The sequence below is a fragment of the Mus musculus genome, chromosome 4, assembly GCF_000001635.26.
Source record: "Mus musculus strain C57BL/6J chromosome 4, GRCm38.p6 C57BL/6J".
Lineage (NCBI taxonomy): Eukaryota > Metazoa > Chordata > Mammalia > Rodentia > Muridae > Mus > Mus musculus.
Window position 1 is genome coordinate 105,211,934 of NC_000070.6, and position 24,117 is coordinate 105,236,050.

General features: G+C 47.1%; 1 protein-coding gene across 1 annotated transcript in view; it reads left to right on the forward strand.

Annotated features, from left to right (window-relative positions):
• The window catches only part of Plpp3 (phospholipid phosphatase 3), a 75,421-nt gene extending 54,587 nt beyond the window's left edge, over nt 1-20,834 (forward strand). The window contains exons 5-6 of the mRNA NM_080555.2: nt 7,395-7,571; nt 18,964-20,834. Coding sequence (NP_542122.1) covers nt 7,395-7,571; nt 18,964-19,089 — 303 coding nt within the window. The 3' untranslated portion in view covers nt 19,090-20,834. The remainder of the gene's footprint in view (nt 1-7,394; nt 7,572-18,963) is intronic.
• Nucleotides 20,835-24,117: the final 3,283 nt, after the last annotated feature.

Below are 24,117 nucleotides of genomic sequence, written 5' to 3' on the forward strand. Positions count from 1 at the left end.
TGAGCTCAATACTCGACTGCTTTTGCCTCTAGAGTCACACAGATGCCCATCACGAGTTGTGAACTGTGAGTGAGATACTTGCCTCAGTGTACTCATCTGTAAAATAGAGACTGTCACATGTATCTTGGTTGCCACCATTCTGATCTGGCCCTACTCTCTCCATCTGACAAATGAAAGGAAAGCAAGAGTGGGCGTCAGTGCTGTTCACCACTCTCTTGGTCTGCATATTTTAAAGAATTTTAAAGTCCTCTGTGTGCTGAGAAAGAGGAAGGGCAGTCATGGGGGCCAAACTTGTGCCCGTGTAATCATGGCGTTCACAGACAGGGGCTGACAAGACACACCAAGCATCCCCACTGTGGGCCTGTCAGCTTCAGCCATCCACTGCAGCTTCCGTAGCTTTGAAGGGCACTCCAAATTGCATTTGGATTTGCAAAATGGATGGCTAAGAAAAAACCATGGCCCAAACCCCAAATTATCTCTGGGCACGGAAGCTTAAGGACGCGGTTAAGGATTGTCAGAGGTTGATGCAGATGCTAATAAACAAACAAAGCAACAGCGCATACCTCTGGGCCTTTGCCTGTGTCCCAAGGGACCACATCTAGATTGGCCCTTTGCCTCCATCATCGGGGTATGAGGACATTGTAGTTATCTGGATAAAACAGCAACACTAGGAGGACAGACACCAATTTTTGTAGCTCACCTGGTATCTCCACTGTGGTAGCAGATTCTTTGATACCCTCTAGGGCTCCTCTGAGGGCTCAGACCTGGGCCTTTCCCATTCAGCATTTGGCAAATATTTAGTGAGCTCCTGTCGTGCACCAAGTGCCATGATAGGAGTGGGAAGATGGAATTCCATTAGGCTTGATCACACGGTTCAGACAGAGGGCCAGGAAGACAGAGGTGATGGCATGGCCCGTTGGGCTGGGGAGATGAGTGGTTTATTAAGGTTGCTTGGAATCATGGTGGGGTTGATCCGGTGAGATCAGGAGGAACCAGAGAGACCCACAGTACTTGGAAGCACACACTACGCCTCCTACCTCCAGAGTATCAGGTGTCCCTTGCAGTCCTGCAGCAGGGGTTAGAGAGCACAGGTGATAGCTGATCACTAACCTCTGGGATCACGAGCCCCACCTTCCCCTTCTGCAGTGCATACAGGCTGCAGCAGGCTTATATCCAGGCTCTTCCCTGCAAGTCCAGTCTCCTTCTCAGAGAAGCCCTCCCTGCTTAAAATAGACAGCTTCATCCACCATTCCTGGCCCCGCTTATGCCCCTTCACTTCCTTAACTAGAGTTCAGTGAATGGTTGATGAATGAAGGAGTGTTGGATGACCCTCAGGTCATTTGATGGTCACAGTTCAATAGTCTTTTCTATTCCAATGCATCTTACTTATGGACTTGTTAGATTATCAAGAGCCCATGTGGCCTAGGGACAAGGCTTCAACCTCTTTGCTGAACTCTTTACCCATTGGCTTTTTCTGTACTGCCCATGAGAACTGTTTATATGTCATAGGATCTGTTGGGTACCAAGGAAACAGGGAAGTGGCTGACCTCTGATGGCCACATTCTCCAGGCTGTGGCTATTAGTCATTGAGGTTTTGTTCAGTGTTTGGAATCCCAGAGCATAGGGTCTGGGGTGCCCATGAGGCATTCCCACAGATCCTGGGAGAACATATTCCAACCTCTCATTGGAACATGATTGCTGGGTTTTTTTTTTTGGGGGGGGGGATGTGCACAAACCACTGTACCATATGTTTTTCCTTTCCTCTTCATTCCATCTGTCTATTCATCCACCCATTTGTGAGCACTTGTGAGCCAGGACCTGTGCAAGCACCTGGAGCCACCAAAAATACTCGTAATTTTGTGGAGAAAAACCATAAAACCATATAGTTGTGACAGAGTCGACGAAGCTCCCTGATTCAGGCTGGGGGTGGATGGAGCACAGAGGAAAGGGCCGTAAGCTCTGCTGATGAAGTGAGCTCAGAGACACCCAGGCCTGTGCCTTCCACTCATTTAGACAGACGGTGTGTCTGCCTTTGAGACGTGAGTGTGTATCAGCATGAGACAGTGAGGTAGAGGAACCTGGAACTCCAGGAACTTGTCCCAGAAGACAACTGGATCACTCCTTGGGATGGTTTCTCTCTCTCTCTCTCTCTCTCTCTCTCTCTCTCTCTCTCTTTCTCCTGAAGAGATAAGTTTAAGAAAGTCAAGACTTGGGTTAGATCACAGATTCAGAAAGGCTTTTTTTCTTTTTTTTTTTTTTTTTTTTCCTGTTTAATTCGGAGCTCTCTATTGCCTTGAGCAACATGGCCTCTTCTGTGTTGGTCTCTTCATCTGTGCCATAGCACCCTGGTGTCCACCTGTCATGATGATGGTGGTGGTTGCAGGTTATTAAACACCTAGCTCACTGTCTAACTCAGTGCTTGGCAGAACGCTCACTTCCATTCCTTCCCCTTGATAATGATGGAAAATGAGATTTGATTTCCTGGAAAGGAAGAAAGGGTCAGGTAAAAAAAAAAATCTTTTGTCTTCCAAGCAGTTGAATAATAACTCAACAGAGGGAAGCTCTGGTTTATATCATGTGGCCTTCTGCCAAGCACAGGAGTCAGGGCCAGGAGGTAGCCAAGGAGGAGACTGGAGAGCAAGTTTCTCACTCTGGGTGTGGCTGACCTATCCTGCCTCTCAGAAAAAGGATAGTTAGGAACCCCAGGAGGACAAACTGCCTTTTCTCTCTTAAGCCACCTGTCCCAAGAGCAGTGGAAAGGAAGGGAGAGGACTGTACGGACCTGTTTCTCCAGTATGCAGATCACAGTGCAGAAACACCAATGACTTAGCAAGAATTAGAGAGGCTGAGAGCAGGGCTCACACCCAGGTAGACAGAACTAAGTATAAGAAGTTCTTGTATAAGGAATTCCAACTCTGCAGGATCCCAGTTTTGAAGCTAGGACCAGGGCGAGAACTCCATTTTTGGAGTATGATATGGATGCCAAGGTTCCATGTGCATTCCCGTGGGGAAGGGAGGCAGACACACACCTTTTACTATAATCCTCCCCACACCCCCAACCAGCAGTTCTGTCTGAGCAATTGGAAGCACAATCTTAGCACCAGCAAGAAAAATTGTTAGGATGCAGGGGTATCGTTATTTCTGTTACTTTTTGCAACAAACCAGATTTCACTGATATGTCTTTCCGGTTTTTGAACATGATGCACACTTGCAGCATTTAAAAAAAAAAAAATGAGCAGCTCTGAGGCTCGACACAGAAATGGGACTTCAGAAAAGCAGGATGACCCGGCCAGGCTCACATGTGGAATCTCGTTCTCACTGCAGGACTGCGCTCTTGCACAGTGTCCATCACAGTGTCCCAATAATGCTTAGTCCCTGGGTTCTGAGCACCAAGTTCTTCAGCTCAGAACCCTTCACAAACAGAAACAAACACAGGCAGGACCAGAGGTCAGGAGCAGGTTGGATGTGATCGGGGTAACTAACTGGTTTTGTTCAGCTCTCCTCAGTCCTTTCCTATGCAACTCGATTGTTGTTACTGTTACTGTTGTTGTTGCTGCTGCTGCTGCTGCTGCTGTTTTGGAGTGCTGAGGTCCTTGCTGAAGCTCTTTCAGACTCTCCTTGATACTGGGAAAGTCTCTTTTGGCTCAGGATCATAGGCACACTTGGCAGCGCCATGCCAGCAAGGTTTACTGTCCTCTTGGGTAGCTTGGACCTGTACCATGAACTGGGAATGAGGGGAGCCTCCAGAATTCCTTACTGCCCCTAAGCTCCAGGCTAGAGAACCTCTTGAGACCAGAACCACAGTCCTGGGTTGGCGCTTGTGAACTGAGCTAAGCAGGAAGATCCCATCCATTTCGTGGTAGAGCTGGTAGGGGTGCCACAAAGCCTCCTACCTCCTGCCATTGCCTAACTAACTTCAGATCAAAAGCAGCCACTGGGTGGAAGGTCGCTGCACAAGGTCGGTCTTTAGTAATTTATTGGTTTTGGAAAGATTGTCACGGTCATTGAATAACCCATGTGTCAAGGCAAAGGAGTGTCCCCATCGTGGTCATCAGGGTCATCCCTGACCACGAGCCCTTTGCTCCACAGTGTTCCAGTTCCTGATGGATATGGAGGCAGTGCTGGCTGTCGGTCTGCTGGCTGTCAGTCCCACTCCATGTGAGGAATTCTTTTCCCATGGCCAATACTGCGGTCTCATTCACAAGCACTCCCTTGCTCTCTTCCTGGAGCTATTCTCATGCCTGTCTCCTCCCTGAGTTCCACTCCTCTAAGAGAGTTTTCTTTTCTGGAGCCCCAGCCTGAAGCCTCTGAGTCAGTGGCAGGGGAGATGTAGCCTTGTCCGGTTGGGAAGCCCACCCTTCCTCTGCCCCACCCTGGCTTCCCAGGCCTGTGACCTAAGTGGGCAGGCAGCAAGCAAGGAAAGGGTGGGATTCTGCACGAGCGCTTTCCAAGGTCTGTAGATTCTTTTCAGTGAAGGAAACTGAAAATTCTTAGAGCTACTTAAAGAAAAGTGGTTAAAGAATAAAATCTTCCCTCCACCCTCTGGCAGGGTTTCTTTGCGTAGCCCTGACTATCCTGGAACTCACTCTGTAGACCAGGCTGGCCTCGAACTCAGCAATCTGCCTGCCTCTGTCTCCCAAGTGCTGGGATTAAAGACCTGCGCCACCACTGCCCAGCAAGAATAAAAACTTTTTTGCATTCTAAATATTTATTCTTTTTTAATTAAGTGTTTTATTTGTAAGAATCAAAGCTTGTACTTACTGAGTTGTGTGCTGTGCTGTGCCCTCTGTGTCCGGGCCCTCTGTGTAGTCCACCATCTGTACTGCTGCCTCTCAGGCCATGGTTATTATTCTCCTTCACCTGAGAGGAACCAGAGGCTCCAGAGGGCTTTCTGATTAAAATCTGTGTTCTTTCTGTTGTTATCCACCTCTCTCCTGTCCATCACCAAGAGTAGCTGAAGAAGGCAAACCTGAGTGGGCACCCAGAATGTCCATTCTTCCTTGAACTTGTTTTGGGTTGCTGAGAGACCATTCCCACCCCCATAGTGAGAGAGACACTATAGTCCAGACAGGCCTCAAACTCACAATCCCCTTGCCTGGGATGTCTGCTTGGACTATAGATACCATGCTGGGCTAAGGGCAGGATCTTTTGGTTCATCATATCAAAGTATTGAAGCATAAATGGAGTAGCCCATGGCCAAAGGCTTTAGAGTTGCTCTGACATTTACAGTGCCTATGGTAGCCCAACCCTGCCTATCTATACTCCTTACAAAGCATGTAGATTAGTTTTTCATCAAACTGAGTGCTTTACTTAAAACCAATTTTTGTAATTGCCAATGCTTTTTTCCTTTAATAGGAAGATATTCTCTAAAATGAGTAATTTCAGGCTATGTGGGTCTTTCCCCCGAAGAACTCAAAGCCTTTGGTAATTTTATATTAAGGACTTGGTATAGTGCGTTCTCCAGTCTTGTGAGACCCTTAGTATTGCATGGAATACAGCTCAAGAGAACGTAGTCTGCCTAGCAGAAGGCAGGTTCCCTGGTCTGACCCCCTAGGCCCTCTCAACCATATTTCTCTATATACCCTATGCAGTCACAGCCCCCACCAGTCTCCCTTAACTTCCATTAAAATGTCTTCTATCTTGATGGTTGAAGTCCAGCATCCTTTGCCTTTGGCAATGATCCTAGCCACCCTCTACCTCCTTTAACAGTGTCTGTTCAAAACATCACTCTACGCTTACTGTGCCCATAATTGTACACGGAGTGGAGATGCCTTCCCGTTTCTTTGTCATTGACACCTGCCATAGCATATGCCCGTCCATGGGTCTGTTCTCTGGGATTTTTTTCTTGAGAATGAAATTTCTAGTTTTATTTTTCAGGTATTCTAGAATGTGCATTAAATTCTACTTGAATTTATATACATTCATTGTTCTTATAAATGAAGATTCTAACTCTATTCCAAGTGTCCTTTATGCCCCTTATTTCATGAAGTTTTGGGTACATTCATTTGTATTAATTGTCTTTGCCTTTGGGGTGGTGGTGTGTGGGGATTTTTATTGTTGTTATTTTTGCGTTTAGATTTTTAACTGGTTATTGCTGATAGATGAGAAAGCCATTGATTAAAAAAGAGAAAAAACTAGCAGCCAACAACAGTGTATACTCTTACTAGTTTTACTAGTTTTTAGATTTTTTTTTTTCCTATTACACCCATTGGGTTGAAATAATGGTAGAGCCACCTGCTGTTTTCTGTGGGTAGTTAAAGCCTCTGTCCTAGACATCGCTCCTGCGTAGCTCAAGTGCTCTGGGACCGTCCGTCCACTCTCCATCCCCTCAGTCCGGCTCCCTGGCTCTTGGCATGCTCCTTCCTGACCACCAAAAGGAAAGTGTCCCATTGTCCCTGGAAGGGAGGTCCGGCCTTTGCCCCCACCTCAGGTCTGCCTTGTGCCTAGCAGCCCCTCCTTCTGCTCTTCCTTGTCCTGGCCTCTCCCCTGCTTTGATTTGTAGACGGAAGTTCCCCCTTGTTCCTCTTGATTCTTCCCCCTCATTTCCCAAGTTCCCACAGGAACCTGGGAAGTAGGTTGTGCCCAGAGGTTAAAGCGGAAGCTCTAGCGAGATAACTCCAGAGGGGACAATACCCAGCTGACGTCATTTCAATTTTCCTTGGGCCAGAGGAGGTGTCTGAGTTGTATTTTTTTTTCCCCTTGTCATTTTCTTCCATTTTTCCTCAGGATTACTCTTCTTCCCTACCCAGTGCAATATCTCTTCCCTTGAAAGTTCTCTGGCATTGTCTGGCTGGTTTACATTTCTTCCTTTTGATTATTCAGAGTCCAGGTTCCTCCTGGTGACTTAGAAACTTCTCTTGGATAGAGTTGCTTTCTTTCAAAGCAGAAACATGCCCTTGTTGAGAGCATCAGAGCAGCCTCATTGGTATGTCCTTGCTGTTGCAGTGACCAGCTGGTCCCTAGGGACTAGGCAGCTGTAATCCCCGAGAAAACTCACAAATGTGTAAAGTAAATTGACATCAATCCCACAACAAAGCCTTTTCTGGCCTTGGTTACTGATCTATAAGTAGTATAGATCCAGAGGGTAAGGGGAAAGTCATATTTATTAAATGCTTACTGTGTGCCCAGCAGCATGTAAAAAAACATTCATGGGTGCTATCTTATTCAAGTCTCCATAGCTCATCTCTTAAAAGAAAAATCAAAATTTTATGCTATAAAAGCTGAAGATCAGCATTTCCCCATGGGGCATCGTGTCCGAGTTAAGTGCTCTGTACACAGTATACCATACCACATCTAGATGGTTCCATTTGGCAGGAATGTGGAGCACACTAGCCTAGTGGTCTAGTGTCTGTGAATGAGAAGTCATTGAAGGTGTTTTTCTCTCTTTCTGTCAGCTCTACCTTCAGGCCCGCTTCACCTGGCGCGGGGCCCGACTGCTCCGCCCCCTCCTGCAGTTCACTTTGCTCATGATGGCCTTCTACACGGGATTGTCACGGGTATCTGACTACAAGCATCATCCTAGCGATGTCCTGGCAGGATTTGCCCAAGGAGCTCTGGTGGCCTGCTGCATAGTAAGTAGCCCTTTGTCCTTGGCACTCATACAGAGCCCTGAACTGATGCCTGTTAAATGTTTCCAGCCCAGTGACTAAAGCCGTTGAATCTTCATTCCGAGTCGTCTCTTCTTAGTGTCCCAAAAGCCTCGGGCTCCAGGATCCCATCAGTAGATGGCAATCGTTTAATAGGTTCTGTGAATCCTCTTCTCTGTGAGCACAAGTTTTGTCTTGTAGAATGCTGTGATCAGAAGTCAGCTTAGACATTGTCCACTTACGAATGTATACGTGACCACAGCAGACTGGAAAGTTGCAAAAGCATGCATGTGAGTGCCTACAGAATGACAGTCCCCTGATGACACAGCCTGCTTTGGTGGGACACTAGTTAGTCAGTGGCTGTTTTCCACTTCTTGAGAAATCTCTACACTCTTCTGTGATGGCCGGGAACCTTGGTCTCTGTCAACTGGAGAACCAGAGGTTTGCTGAAGGAGGAGCCCGCCCCTGGCCCAGGCCCTTGCATATTATCAAAACTCCATAGAGACTGGACTTGGTGTGGGAACATGTTGGTTCCCCCCAACACAGAGAGATTGCTTTTTTACATGTTTCACCCTGATTGCCAATTAAGGTGGGATCGGGCTTTCCACTTCTCTGAGCCTCCATTTCCCTACCTTTCCTGCCTCTTTTCCATATTCTAGATGCTGCTCTGTACAAACTTTGGTATTGAGCTTTCTTGAGCCCTTCTTCAAGGTGCCCAATCCAATCCCATAGGAAGTCCCAAGGGCAATGTAGGACTGCATTGGACATATGGGCCCTTGGCAGCTCAGCAAAGGTTGTACACAGTATGGTCAGCATCACAGAGATGAAGTAAGGGTGTTCAGTGTAGACACTGGTGAAAGAAAGACCTGATCTACCTGCTAGCTTAGGTATAGGACGCCTGGCTGTTTTGATGATGGCTGTCTTCAGTGCTCTCTTATTCATTCATTCTCTCTCTCTCTCTCTCTCTCTCTCTCTCAAAATCTGTGTGTGTGTGTGTGTGTGTGTGTGTGTGTGTTGTTACCCAGAACAGCTGTCACCCTCCAGCTTGTCCCCTGGTGCCTGGCCCTTTCATATGTGATGATAGTGGGGGGGGGGGGGTACTTGCACAGAAGGGTAACTCTTTGCTGCCTGTACCCTCCTGGGCTTTGCTCTCAGCAGGAGGGCAGCCCATGGGACCTGCTTCTGGGCATCTCCTTGTGAGAGTGTGCCACTGCCCTCATTGAAGTCTCCCTTACCCCCCAACTTAAACAATTAAAAGGTGTGGGGATCGTCCCCAGCCTTCCTCTCTTTCATACCACAACTATGGGGCTCTGGCCGTGAGCAATTAGACAGAATTCGGGAGAATGAAAGCTTCTTTTCCAGAAGGAAATCTGTGAGTTTGCCTTTATCCTGTTTGGCTCTGGCACACTGGCCTGAGAAGTTGAACCCAGAGTCTGTAGAGCGCCCACTGTTGCCTGGCACCTCCCTGCATACTTTGCCCTGTGACTTCTTTTGGACACATGGCACCACTGCAGAGATGAAGCAACCCAGGCTTGGAGAGATGACTTCGCTCCCCCAAGGCCAAAGAGCTGCTCTGAGACTGACTCACAGCCAGTGCCCTCTGTGCTTAGCACTGGGGGAAGGGGCACCAGACACTAGGCCAGCCTGAGCTACCTCAGGCAGAAATGGTGTAGCCAGCTGTTTTAAAGAGTGTCATTTAAGTGTTTTGTAGGGTCCTTCCCAAGCCTTGTGCTGATCCGGTTAGCCTCTTGAGTCTGAAGTTTTCTTTTCACCAAGGGGACAGTTTGGGAAGAGGTGACAGAAATCTTACCCTGTCTTTTGCCCTTTTTGCCTGTCAACATGGGGTGACAGGGGCTCGGTCTAATTGATTGCTTTTCTTTAGATACCAAACTCCACCTGGTACACAGCCAGGACCTCCTGGTCCCACTAGCTTAGAAGCACAGCACTGAGGGATTTGTTTTGCTTAAACCATCTGACAGGCCCGGGCAGAGAAGTCTCTGGAAGCTGTGGCCGGCTGCTCAGTGTGAGAGTTTGGGAATGCACAGCAGGGACAAAGGAAGCCAGCGTGTTCTTTCCCACTGAGAGATGCCCGCCTGATGGTGTGGTACTGGTTTTGATTACAAGGGGAGACAGACACTGAACTCCAGCTACTGCGCTGAGTCAGAGAGGCTGGTCCTCAAGGTGGTGTCTGACGAGGACACTGAGTGTCGTGGCCCCAGACTGGCTTGAGAGGATGGAGGGCATTTGTTTGCCTGGTTTCAGCTCTGACAGCTCTCACGCGCAGTGGAGCCTTAGTGTTCTGGGCTGTGGTGTCCCACCTCTGCTTTGCTTATGTCATAGGATTAGAGGTGTCCCTTAAGTCCAGCAAGTCCTGAGGAAAACAAGTGTTCTTCTCACTTACGAATGCAGTACATTTGTGATATCTATTTCATTAGTATTATTGTATTTTTGAGACAGGATCCCACTATGTAACCACGCCTGGCCTGGGACTCATTATGTAGACCAGGCTGGCTTCAAACTCAAACTCATGGAGACCCACCTGCCCTTGTCTCCTGAGTGCTGAGATTGCAGGTGGGTGCCACCATGTAGTCAAGGTTCTTAACACACAGTGACATCTTCCTGGGTCAGAAGGTTCCAGAGAGAGAGATACAGCACATAACACTTAGGCCACAGGGTGCTTAGAATCCATTTTCCCCTCTGCCAGAAAACCTCTCCTGCCAAACCTGTGTGGCCTCTGGTGGCCCAAGCAGAGGTGTGGGTTCGCTAACGCCTGTGAATTGTTAACTGTAGTAACTATTTTCATCGAAGATGAAAACACAGGAGTCAGGGATTAAGGCACACAGAGAAAACATAGAAGCCAGAGGTGACTCTTAACAGTCTGACACAAAGCCAACACTCGAAGACCTCCCGTCCCCTTCCTCTCACCTGCAGAAATGCCAAGCTTCTTATTTTATGACAGAGTCCTTGCTCTAGATAGCTTCCTACTCCTGACAGAGCACAGTCCAGTTCTTCTCTGGTGAACCCTCTTGTATGAGTCACTCATAGCTGCTGTAACAAGTGAGCCTAATCTACAGTACAGATGTTTAAGTCCCAGGACTCAGGAATCAAAACTGAGTCTCTCTAGGCCATAATCAAGGTGTAGAAAAGGCTGTGTTCCATGAAGAGGCCAAATGGAGCATTTTCTTGCCTTTTATAGCTACCTGTGTTCCTTGGTGTATGGCCTCTCTCCCTGCCCGCCCCTCCTCAGGCTTGTGATTGCATTTATAACCCGGAGTCATGCGTCCATTTCCATGGCCATACCTTAATCTCATCAGCAAAGTTATTTAGTCAGGTCTGGAGAGTGGCTCCTGGATACATTTGAGAGACTAGTGTTCATCTCGTCATACCTTCCCCAGTCCCTAAGGCTAGAACTGCCCAACTTTCATTTAGTGTTCCCAATTCTTTGCTCTGTCATGGCTTTGGCCTCTTCTGCTCTTTACCTGCTCATGTGTCTGTCTGCTCAGCTAGATTGCTAATGCCTTACCACCAGAATCCATAGCTTAGTCTTGTTGGTTATTCTGGGTGGCTGGTGTCATAGCTGACATTCATTGTTGGTTGATCAACCTTGGGGCAATCATGAGTGATGAATTGGGTGTGGCCTTGGGTGGGATTTCTCCTCTGAGCCTTGGCTCTTTATCTGTCAGTTAAGCTTGGAAGCCTTGCAGCCTGTCCATCTTTTTGCACAGAGGTTATTCTCTGGGACAGTGTCTGTGTACCCAAGCTGGGACTGCTCTTTCAGGTAGAGCAATCTTCCCAAACATGTCCTAAATTTGGGGATCACCCTTAAGCCTGCCAGTGGTTCAGTGTCACCCTAGTCATGGTTCAGCTCCTGCATGGCCTTGGACAGCAGGCTGAGAGCCAGCACTTTCATCCAAGTCTGAGGAGGTTGGCTTTTTCACAGCAAGCAGATTTGTCTAGGCAAAAGTGGCGTGCACAGGGAGTATGGGTTTAGTTTGCTTGCCCACTGAAGGCTTTCCAGAAAGGGAAGACTCTGGAACCTGATGAAACGCAGTCTACACAGTGCCTTGGACTCAGTACAGATGCTAGAACTCAGGCAGGACAGCACACCAAGGCACACCTTTGCAGGATGTGAACAGAAGAACAAAGCAGAAGGCCACAGCCCAGACACACCCAGAGCCAGAAGAGGTAACACACATGCGTTATCTTTCATTTGCAGAGACTAGACCTCCAGGTGCACAGAACAGACAGACAGACAGACAGACAGAGCCAAATGCTGCTGCACAGACCCTTGTTCTTCCTACCTGCACAGCTCTGCAGCTCTCCCTACCAAAGATTCAAACCTCTACCTGGATTCAGCCAGGCAGTGGGACAGAGGGGCGGACATCGGTTGGTTTCCTGTCTGATGACTACTTGCATATCTGGTCACCTCCTTACTGACCCTCTAACAGATGGTAAATTAGGGGGGCACTGAGAGGGGTCAGAGGAGGGCCAGGCCCCCATGGCTATGGGTTCTGCAGAGGAAGCAGCTGCTCCCAAGTTTTATAAACACACAGCAGTCTTTCCTGGTTTTCTCTTCCTGGGGGTGTGGCCCCCCACTAGCAGTTGCTCTTTTGTGCCTGCTATCTTCCTCCAGGATGCAGGGAAGGGCGAGGGCATTCTTTGTCTCTGGCCCAGAGCAGTGACCTTGGGAAGAGTGAGGGGCAAGAATGCTCACGTGAGGAAGAGCCGGGCCACGGCAGCCTTGTGAGAGGAAGCTCAGTGAGGAGAGCCCAGGACACACCCAAGTCCACACACACAGAGTCAGAACCAATTCCAGGTCGCTGTGTTGTTTCAGGGGTAAAACAGCAGTACCAAGCCTGCATTCTGTCCCTGGAATTTGTAAGACTTTTTCCTCTTGTAGTAGGAGATTCTTACCTGCTCCCTCTGGATGTAGTCCAGTGTTGCCAGAGTCAAGAGGGATGGAAGAAATGACACCCACATCCCCTGAACAAAAGTCTGACAGTAATGCCCAAAGCTGACCTCGCTACCTAGTTCCCCACTGTCAGGTCGGCAGGAACGTAGATGTGGCAGGGAAAGGAAGCCAAGGCATAAATCAGGAGATGGTAACAGTATCGTTACAGCACTCCATAGTTTGCAAAGTTCATTAAGAATCTCTCTCTTTTTTTTTTATTTTTGTTCCTTTGCTGAGAGGGAGGAAATCGAAACCCAGAGGAGGCAGTTGTATCTTGCTGCTTGCTAGTTGGCATGTTGGCAGGTCCTGTCTAACGTTTTCTCTTTTATCTTTTTAAATGCTGGTGGTGACCTATAGATGCTCTTGTTACTTCCTAACAGCCAGACAGTGGTATGGTGGGAGCCAACTTGGACACTGGGTGGGCACAGGTGTGAGGGCAAGAACCAAACTCTGCTCTTTTGCAAGAGAGAGCAAGTGTACACTATAGATAGATAGATAGATAGATAGATAGATAGATAGATAGATAGATAGATAGATAGATAGAGATATCCTTAACTTTTAAGTTTTATTTTATGTGTATGAGTATTTTGCCTGCATGTTTGTTGTGTACTGTATGGGTGCCTGCTGCCCTGAGAGGACAGGAGAAGGTGTCAGATCACCTGGAACTGGAGGACAATTATAGATGCTGAACACTGAACCTGGGTCCCCAGACAAACAGCAAGTGCTTTTAACTGTTGAGCCATCTCTCTAGTCCTGTTTGTTGTTGTTGTTGTTGTTGTTTAAGTACCAGTTGTACACAAATGCAAGGCAAGTAGGTGATTAGAAAACATTGTTCAATTCTGTACTGCATCAAGAGAAACAGGTTGTAATTGCTGGCTGAGCATCACACAGCAGCATGATCCTAGCCCATCATTGTCCCTTTCAGATGCACAGGGCTAACACAGACACTGGCAAATTCCTGGTGCCAGCAGCCACCGAAAGCCTTTTATTGAGGCTAAAAAGCAATGACTACGAATTGAGTAACTCTCCTAGAGTCAAAAGACTAGGCTGCCAAAGATACTTTGTCATTCATTATACAGTCCTTACTGTTACTAGGCCATGAGGGTGCATCAGTTCCTGGAGCTTTCTTCTCCAAAGAAGATTCTCTACTCAATTTGAGAGACAGCTCTGTGTGGAACACTAGAAACCTGAAAGGAAATCCCTAGGCCAAGGCACACTTCTGCAAGTGTAGGCAGAAGAGAGGCAGCTCTGGTGTCTGTAGTCACCCGGGAGGCGGCCAGAATGACTCAGCACAACTCCTTGCCTTGGAGTAGCTCACAGTCTAGAAAGGGAAGCATGATAGAGCATTTAGAGAACCACACATCAAAGCCTGTGTTGTAACAGCAAAATGGAAGGTTATTAACTGTACAGAATGAGGGACCAATGAGAGGTGGGAGCAGCTCTGGTGGGAGAAGTTGTGGTGGATCCCAGCGTGGAGTTGAAGGAGCTACTATGTCCAGGATACAAGCCTCGAGGCCCCGAGGTAGAGGGTTTGAGCCCCTCCATTGCCCTCCCATACTGTCCACTGCTGTTCTCTCGGCTACTTAGTCTATACCACAGATTGCTACAAAGTCGGGTAAAGTGCACATTCCAGGCCACCCACAGATTCTCAGACATCTCTCTTGCGAAGCGTCCGGGTGATTCTGAAACAGGAGGGTTAAGGGACTGCACTTGGCAAAATCCCTGACCAGACAGACAGCTCTTGTTTTCCTTTGCATCTGAGATTCTAAAATTCTCTTGCTTTTATGTTATCCATCCCATGCTGGTATGGAGACGTGGTGGGGTTTCTAAAAGTCTCAGTGTGTAATCGGTGTGATTCCTATCTTCAAGGGGCTCACTTACTTAGTCTGCAGAGTTGAAACCCTCAAGGATTCCTGAGCACTGCAAGTCAAGTTTGCTGTCACTATGTGCTCCGAGCCAAAAGCCTTTGCAACGTTTGCTGACTAAGCCACCCACTGCCGTGGAAGCAGAAGCTGGGCTGAGGACCGAATTCTGGCTTCTGGTCTGCATGGGTCTTAGTGATCTCTTGCTAGGCTACATCCCAGCAGGATGGGGCCGTGTGTGCCCTAGGGGTGGCTGCCATCTCTCTCCACAGCAGGTGAAGATTCATGATGAGACATCAAAAACAGACTTTTGCCACTATGCTGACTCACTCCTCAAGATAGCTCTAGAAATTGTAGGCCTTTGCAAGTAGATCCTATCTACCTTACAGAAAGCTCCTGTCTACTCGGCTCTGTAACCAGCTCGAGTCTGCACATGCAGACTCACGTGTGCTCTCTCTCATGTATGTATTTGTGTACATATGTGTATATGAGTCTCATATGTATGTATGTGTACACTCACACACACACATACACACACATACATGAGACATTGTTTTGTTACATACATAGCAGAAACTGGCTTTAAACTTGATCCTCCTGCCTCAGTCTTCTGAGTGTTGAGTTTGAAGACATATATTGCTGTGCCTACCTTTCTTCTTTTCCTAGTTCTTACTTGCCTTCCCACAGAGAAAATAAGTAATTTTTATATAACTAGGCAGTGAGTGCAGCAGCCATTGATGATGGCTGACACTTAGTTTTTCCCTGCACTGTCCCACATTTGTACCCTGTAACTCCCGAGCTAGGTATTGTGTCCCCAGTAATGGCAAGGCTTGGATTTGAGACACAAGTCCATTTACTTTAAAGACTAAAGCTTTCTGACCAGTACCTCTGGTTGGATAGAAGGAAGTAGAAGACAGGTAGGCAGTGGCCAGAGAGCAGTACAGAGTAGGCATTGCAAGGGGCCTCACACTGTGAGCTTCTTATCTCCGCATCGTGTGAGTGGGATTCCTAGAGCCTCCTTGTTTGTGTGTAGTCTTGCTGCTGGAGGAAGGGTGATATTGTCCAGGGTGTTTGTGTAAGTAAACCATCTTCCGCCCTTGCATCCGATCACAGAATGGCCAAACATTGGAACTTAGCAGTAGGTCAGAATCACTTCCCTAAAACAATACCTTGGGAAGCCAAGATATTAGAAGGCTGGAGCCCAACAGAATCATGCCAATTTTAAGAGTTCTCATGATAACCGGTGCTGATGTTGATGGGGTTGAAACCGAACTAGAAGAAAGCCAATGCTTCTCCGAAGTCCACACCCACATCTCTGTCAGCTGGAATTCTACCCTCAGCAGCTCCGAATCCACCTCCTTGTCTTCACTGCCCCTCCTAGACACTGCAATCCTTTTTCAGTCATGCTGCCTGACATACTAGCATCTTAGATGCCGTGTCTTCCAGTGTGGTGATGCATCCCTTCACAGTGATTTCTGGAGTCAAAAGATGTCTCAATATGCCCAAAGACAGGATCCTCTTCTTTCCAGCCTCATTGACCTCCTTGCCTTAGCCCTACTGAGTTTCCTTCAATTCCTAAACATTTTGCTTTAACTTCTGAGTCTTTGCAGGCTGTGATCTCTGCCTATGATAGCTTTGATGCCATTCACCCCCTGGCCACTACCTCCTGAGCCTTCAAAGCCAAGCTCAAATATCCATCCCTGGAGCCCGCATTCAAGGCCCATCCTCAGCCTATCATGTCTGAGCTAAACACTGCATTCTCTGTGCTTCCTTCTATTATAGTCCTTAAAACAGAGCATTGTGGGAGCTCGTGAGCTCCTCAGCTGATAGAGGAACCCTGCTACCTAATGAGCTCAGTTTGATACCTGAGACCCAGAGAGAACCAAGTCCTACAAGTTGTCCATTGGCCTCAACATGTATGCTGCAGTATGCACATGCTCGTACACATGGGCACAGAGTAAATAAATAAAGTATATTCGAATTTTGTTTTTAACCACAGTATTATATAGTTGGCTATTTACCTGGCTCATCCCACACTCCCACCCTACCCCATTGATCTCTGAGCTCCCGGAGAGCAAAGAGCTCTGTCTTAATGTTCTGGGACTTAACACATACTACGAGTTTAATGAGTGTTTATTGATTGTATTCATTCTTTCCTCTCAAAATTGGTAGTTTATAAAATTCCAAGAATCAGAATGAAGTTGAAAGCAAGTGCTCTAGGCAGTGTGATCTAGACCCCTTCTTTGGGGGTTGGCTTTGTGGGGGAATCTCACTTTTTTCACTTGTTGAGACTTTACTTCTTGTTCATTCTTGGAGGCAGCAGAGGAACAGTGGAGCAGGGCTATCAGTTGGCAATGGGTGTTCCTTGTGGTCCAGCCACAGATCTGAATCTGAGCAGAGCCTTCCCAAGCTGGCCCTTCGGCTTCCCTTTCTGGGTGGAGAATCTTCAGTTGGAAGTGGATGCTCCAAGCCAAGAGTCTTCTAAATGGTTCTCTTTGGGTTCCACTATTCAGACATCAGGAAGATTGAACCCTGTTTGAGTCTTGACAAGATCATCTTTCCTGATTCCCAAAAAAAGTGTTTGTGTAGCCTCAAGCCATGCCCAAGGCAAAGTGCAGCGCTAGGCAGGATGCTGCTGGGTCTGGCTCAAGTTGGCATGGTATCATTTGACTGGGTGTTTGTGGCTTTTGAGTATGTGCTCCTACCCCCCACCTCCCACAGTGTTCAGTCGTGTATGCACGACTTGCGGTCCAAAGCCACAATGCTTGATTCCCAGAAAGTAGAGAGCATTTGATAAATTCAACAGCAACAACACACACGTATTGAGTACCTGACGTCTCCACAGAAACCAAGTACTATAGGCAATGTAATAAGGAGCTGGAGTAACCCCAGGAAGCAAATCTTTGCAAACATGAGAACATGTGGTTTAGTCTAGCTCCAGCAACCATGCTCCAATCCAGAGCACTAAGAAAAGACACATCTTGGGGCTAGAGAGATGATGGCTCAGAGGTTAAGAGCACTGACTGCTCTTCCAGGGGTCCTGAGTTCAATTCCCAGCAACCACATGGGGGCTCACAACCATGTGTAATAGGATCTGATGCCCTCTTCTGGTGTGCCTGGAGACAGCAACAGTGTACTCATATACATATAAATAAATAAATCTTAAAAAAAAAAAAAGGAAAGAAAAAAGAAAAGATACATCTTATTGAACTTTATTCCAGACAGTACAAGACTTTTGAGACCATTCAGGAAACAGAAATATTAGTGCATAGTAGGCATGAGCCCCATCGATTGAGAAGATGACCATTTGTGGGAAAAAGAACTGTCCTCTTCTGTATTTGCCCCATCGTGGGTAGAAATACAAGAAGAATATTAGTTCAGCAAATAGTCCAAGGCCTAACTGTTGCCAGGGCCCGGCTTAGCAAATTCTAATTAAGAACTGTTTTTTCATAGTAAGTGGTCAGAATGAAGTCATTGCCTGTGTCACCGTGGGCAGTGCAAAAACAATTGCCACTCAGAAAGATGAAGGACACAGAAACCTGTGTGTGTGTGTGTGTGTGTGTGTGTGTGTGTGTGTGTGTGTTTTGTGTGTGTGTCAGTCAGTGTCTGTCAGTCTGTCAGTGTCTGTCAGTCTGTCAGTCTATGACAGATCAAGCTGTTAGGCTTCCTGACTGCTAGGTAGGTACCACTGAACTGTGTCCCCAGCCAGGATCTTTATGTATTTCAATCCCAGTATGAATCCAGTTGTGTATTTCCTAGTAAACTACTGACAGAAACCAATCACAATGGGTTATTTCGTGTAAACCCCTGTCTGTTGCCGAGTCACCCAGGCAGATTCTGCATGTTTACTTTGCTCCCCGATGGGAGATGGGAAGCCAACCCGTCTTGCTCCAGTAGCTCATCAGGTTCTTGACTCTCATCAGAAGCTTCTCCCAGACAGCAGCAACCCCATCTGAGCCATCTTGTAAGTGGGTGTTGCGTGAATGTTTCCCAATCATTATGAGAAAGACTCAGCAAGGTCACATGCTGGGGAGGGAGAAGAATGCTGGGAATGAGGGCAGGAGGTTTGTCCACTGACCGCTCTCCCCAGTAAGTTGCTGACTCTCAGTGTCAAGACCCAGGCTTCTTGACTCCCCCACCCCGTCCCTCTTCTCCAATGGTTGATATCATAGGGCTTTCGGGAAAATATACTCACCGTGCCTCTTCTTGTTCCGGCTCCTGCTGGTCAGAGTTTGCACTGGCCCATCTCACCTTTGGCCTCACTCTGGATTTCTTTGTCAGGAAAAGGAGAGGAGTGTGGGTTAATAGCTGAGCAGTGATGAGCATGTCCCTTCTGTGGAATTTATCTGCCATGACACGTAGGCCTTGAGAAAAGTAGGGTTTGCTCTTTCGTAGCCCAGGCAAGTCATTGCCTCAGTTTCCCTCTCTGCACCGTGATTCCTGTATGACCTCCGCCAGTTAAAAAGCTGAGATTCGGGCCCTCTTTGCCAACCGTCTGTGTTTGTCGCCTGTTCCTGGGCCACACTAGGCATTTACTGACTTGGATCTCTGATTCGCGCCCTAGGTGTTCTTCGTGTCCGACCTCTTCAAGACTAAGACGAGCCTCTCACTGCCCGCCCCTGCGATCAGGAGGGAGATCCTGTCTCCCGTGGACATCATCGACAGGAACAATCACCATAACATGGTGTAGATGCTGCGGCCTCCGGAGCGCTTTCTCTGAAGCGACTGCACGTTCCTGCTGCTCTCCGATCTCATCAGACAGTAGAATGTAGGGAAAAGCTTTTGCCCGATGGATTTTGAAAACATTTAAAAAAAAAAAAAAAAAGCCTTATCTTGTGGCCTTCCAAAATAGGTTGTTTGCCTGTGTGGAGACAACAGTGCGGGAGTCCTGAGTGCTGGCTGTGCAGCCAGTTAAGTGTTCATGTTCTAGTGAGCACGGGCTTGTCAAGGAGCAAAACACTAGAATAATTGAGCAGAGGCTGGGGTCATCTTTTGTGACCCGAGAAATCCCAGGCCAGAACAGCTGGAGCTCTTATGTAGCACACAAGGCTCGAACCAGCACCGAATCAGCCCCTCTGCCCGCCCCACTCTACTGTGACTTTGATTCAAGGAAGTTTGTGTGTGTGTGTGTGTGTGTGCCTCAAAATTCCGGGAATGGGCACACAATTTTTCAGTCCCGTGATCAGATCCTGAATCCCAACCCCCAAGACCTGAGGCCTCTGTCATCTCCCCATCCCCAGGCTAACAACCACAGCCCCTCACTTTTAGAGATTAGGAGACCCTTTGTGGAAGAGTGAACTTCACAAATAGCACAAGTTCAGAAGACACAGAGGGTGTCTTCTCACACACCACACTGTGACGAGGAACTGCCATTGCAGGGTCAATCACCAGGCACTTGCACATGTAGAAACCTGTAGACTTTGGTTACTGCTATATTCCCCTTGAGATCCTTGCTGGATGCCGACCAGGATTTCATGTGAGGGCCAGGGATGCACAGACCTGGTCAATCTTTGGCTGATTGAAAGAGCCTCAGTAAAGAGACAAGGAGAGAGAGAAAGGGCAGAATGAAAAAAAATGAACCAACATTTTTTGGCTCCTTGGGATCAGAGAGAGCCAGAGTAGCAGAGGGTCTCGTGCCCAAAAGGCTACCCTTCAAGATAAGGGAGCCCCGAGGGTCTTTGCAGGAGTTGATCTTGCTGTGTAGAGCACTATTGTCCCGGGGTTGACCCCTGGGGCAGTTCTTGGTGGGTTCTGCTGGGCAGAACACATGGGTTAAATCTGTGTAGAGAGTTTTCCTCATCCTCCATCCACAAGTGTCCTTCCAAGCAAGGTCCCCCTCTAGACAGTAGACAAGGACCCTTCTACTGAACCTCCAAGGAAAAGAAGAAGGAAAAGAAGAAGTGCTTTTCAAATCTTTCAAAGGGCTACATGTAACCATCTGGAATGACCACATCTACACCCTCCCAGACTCCGTCCTTTCATTTCAACATATAGCAAGCTATGATTTTATATATAAATATTATATAAATATTGTATAAAACATTAAAAGTTAACTATGTAAGATATTATTTCTGAAACAGTTTTAGTTATATCCACTATGATTATAAACTGTGTCTCGACCTGTGTTATTTACATTAGCTGCTTAAAGGAGCATTGAGTTCTTTGGTTTTGTTTTGTTTTGTTTTTTTTTAATCTCAACTAAAGATATAGTTCTGTGGTAGCCATTGTTTTACAATGAAATAACTGCAACTAGAGAAAAAAAACTGTATAAAAACATTAAATTGTCAGTATTTTTGTAAGATTCCGTTTTGTAAAGAGAATAATATTCAAACACTTTTGTGGCATACAAAGTAAAAAAAAAAAGTGTATCTGAGAAACTAAACATGTATTAAATGTGCTTTTTAAATAAAAGCTCATAACACAACTAACCAAGGCACTGGTGCCTGAGCTGTTAAAAGGATGTTTCTTTGGGATCTGCGGAGAGGAGGGTGGGGTGTGACCGTGGGGTCTCCTGAGTGGGCTTACCTTAATGGGGCACCAGTTCCTGATTGTTCAGTGGCCATGATGGAGGCAGATGTAGAAGCTGTCCTTTCATCTCTGAAGCCTGTTTGCAGAGCGATCCTGGAGGCTGACTCTCACCTCCAGCCTCTTAAAAGGGTCTTTTGTACTCTGCAGTGTTTTCATGGGGGAGGTGGGAGCTCTGGGTCCCCAAAAGATAGATATGGAGACTTCCCTAGATAAGATGGGCTTGGGGAACTTGAGGGAGAGTCTTTCCCACAGCCTATATTCAAAGGAAGGGGTTTCTGTATTGACAGGGCATTGGGTTCCTGCTCTCCTGCCTTGTGTGACCACCCGCACCACCCCCACTGCCACCACCTAGAAGGAAAAGGGAAGCTGGAAACTCAGGAGTGTTGTGCACCTGTGTGCCAGACAGTTCTATCTGGATGTTCCTTTACATCCCAACACAGTTCTTAGCTTGAGCAAGGAGGGATGCTGTGGGATGCAGACGATGTAACTTTTCTAAGAGCCGGTCAGTAGGTTGCAGGACAGGCCTTACATTAGCTTATTTTTGCTGCTGTAATAATAATTACAAATTACTGCAACTAGGTGACTCGAGACAACACGAATCTGTTACCTTCCTGGGCGGTAGGCTCTTAGGAGCACTTGCCTTATGTAGTTTCCGAGGCACCTGCATTCCTCGGATGACTGTGGCCCTCTTCTCAGTTGACCTTGTTCTCTCCTATTCCTCCTCCATAGGTGGCATCTTGGTAATTGCCTGAACCCAGGATAATCTTAACCTCCCTATGTTAAAGTCAACTCATTAGAAAGCTTAATTCCATCTGTTACTCAATTCCCCTATGCTGGGTAACAGACCATTCAGATTCCAGGGACCTGAGCAATCCGTGACCCAATGCAACTCATGCAGTGTGCACCCAAAACTCAAGGATGGGAACAGGCATTGTGTCTTAGTCAGGGTTCCTATTTCTGCACAAACATCATGACCAAGAAGCAAATTGGGGAGGAAAGGGTTTATTCAGCTTACACTTCCATACTGCTGTTCATCACCAAGGAAGTCAGAACTGGAACTCAAGCAGGTCAGGAAGCAGGAGCTGATGCAGAGGCCATGGAGGGATGTTCTTTACTGGCTTGCTTCCCCTGGCTTGCTCAGCCTGCTCTCTTATAGAATGAAGACTACCAGCCCAGAGATGGTCCCACCCATAAGGAGCCTTTCCCCCTTGATCACTAATTGAGAAAATGCCTTACAGTTGGATCTCATGGAGGCATTTCCTCAACTGAAGCTCCTTTCTCTGTGGTAACTCCAGCTGTGTCAAGTTGACACAAAACTAGCCAGTACTCACAGGATAGCAGTACAGGAATTTATATTAAAAGGAAGAGGGACCTAGGAATGGCTCGGGGTTACAACACTTAACATGCATGGGTTTTTTTGTTTGTTTTGGTTTTTTAAATATTTACATATTTATATGAGTACACTGTCACTGTCTTCAGACACACCAGAAGAGGGCGTCAGATCCCATTACAGATGATTGTGAGCCACCATGTGGGTACTGGGAATTGAACTCAGGACCTCTGGAAGAGCAGTCAGTGCTCTTAACCACTGAGCTATCCCTCCAGCCCCGCATGCATGGTTTTAATCCCTAGTGCCTACACACACACATGCACCTTGCAGCTCCTACCTTGCAGCGCCTCCAAGATCAGTCTGCCATTTGCTGCCCTCAGCCACCACCACCCCAGAGAGCCAGCAACATTTTGACATATTTTGCAGCCTAGTACCTAGGATGCAGTCCAAATTTTCACTTCAAGTCTGAAGAACAAATGTTCAGAGAGACAAGCGAACTCGCTGGTGTGGGAGAGAGGAAGAGTTGGTGCTTCCAGAATCTAAGACATCTGAGATGACCAGACCTTCATTTCCTCTCCCAAAGTGTTGAACGGCACTAAAGAAATAGCCCAGGCTTGACCCTGCTTCTCAAAGTGTAGTCTACAGAGTTACGATGTCTGCACCCCCGAGGAACATGGTAGAAATACTGAGGTAGAAGATGCCCCTTAACCTATAGAATAGGACTCTTCCTATAGGTAAAACCCCCAGGGGACTCATCTGTACAACAAGTTTTGTCTCATAAACCGGATCCTGCTGTGTACACTGTCCCCACTGTGTCTCTCTGAGGCTCACTTCAGTGCATTCTGGGTCAGACATCAGTAACCTCAAAGCTTTATGAACCAGAACTATCCAAGGGACTCTCTGTAACAAGTCTGGGATTCTTTGGGTCAAAAGCGTGCCTCACCCTACCTGCATCCTCCCTTCCTGTCTGGGATTACATAGTCTCTGTTGAACCAGTTAACCAGCATCCAGGTAACAAAGCCACGTGACCATCAGTAACCACCAATAAAACAAGTTTCAGATTCAGAAAAGCTTAAAACACTGTCCTTCGTTTTAGGAATTATTGAAGACATCATGTTTTTCTGAAGTACGGACAACAAACTTTGCCAGCCCCGAGCCTGAATGCCCTTTCTCCCAGTTCAAGTGAGCTTCTGTATCATTAGCTTAGTCCTAAATACTTCCCACAGCCAGAATGACCACAGTATTTCATTTGGTTAGCTCCACTGGAGTCCTCCAAATGCCGTTAAAGTTACTCTGGTTCACTTTACTGAGAGAGAAACTGAGGCTCAGTTAATCTTTTCTTACTTGACACCTCAAACATGGGATAAAACCGGGATTCAGACTCAAACTATTTCAGTTAGTCACTGGCTAAGTATTTACTAATTACTTCCTAAATCCCAGATAAAGACATCAATGTGGCCCAAGAACAATAAAGGTCCATTAGGAAAAATTAGTTCCTTCTGGTCAAGAGGATGAGTGTCTGGCCTGAGCAGAGAACTAACCCTCCAAGCTACTCCGAATGGAAGAATTAATCCAGTTGGGCTTGTCAATCGCCTGGCTAGGGAGCCACCTCTAGGAGTGCAGGCTCACCTCAAGCCTTGCTAAAGAATCTTGCTAAGGGATTTCTCTCCCTTAAATGAGATGCTATACTTTTCCTTCCCAAATTCAAGGTCCTTACCTCCTTCCCAACATGCTGTCCTGAGGGTCAGCTTGCTCTGTCTGCCTTTCCATCTTGAGTCAGAACCATTTATTTATTTATTTATTTATCTTTTCTTTGGTTTGTTTGGTTTGCTTTTGTTGGTTTTGTCTCCTATGTCTCTC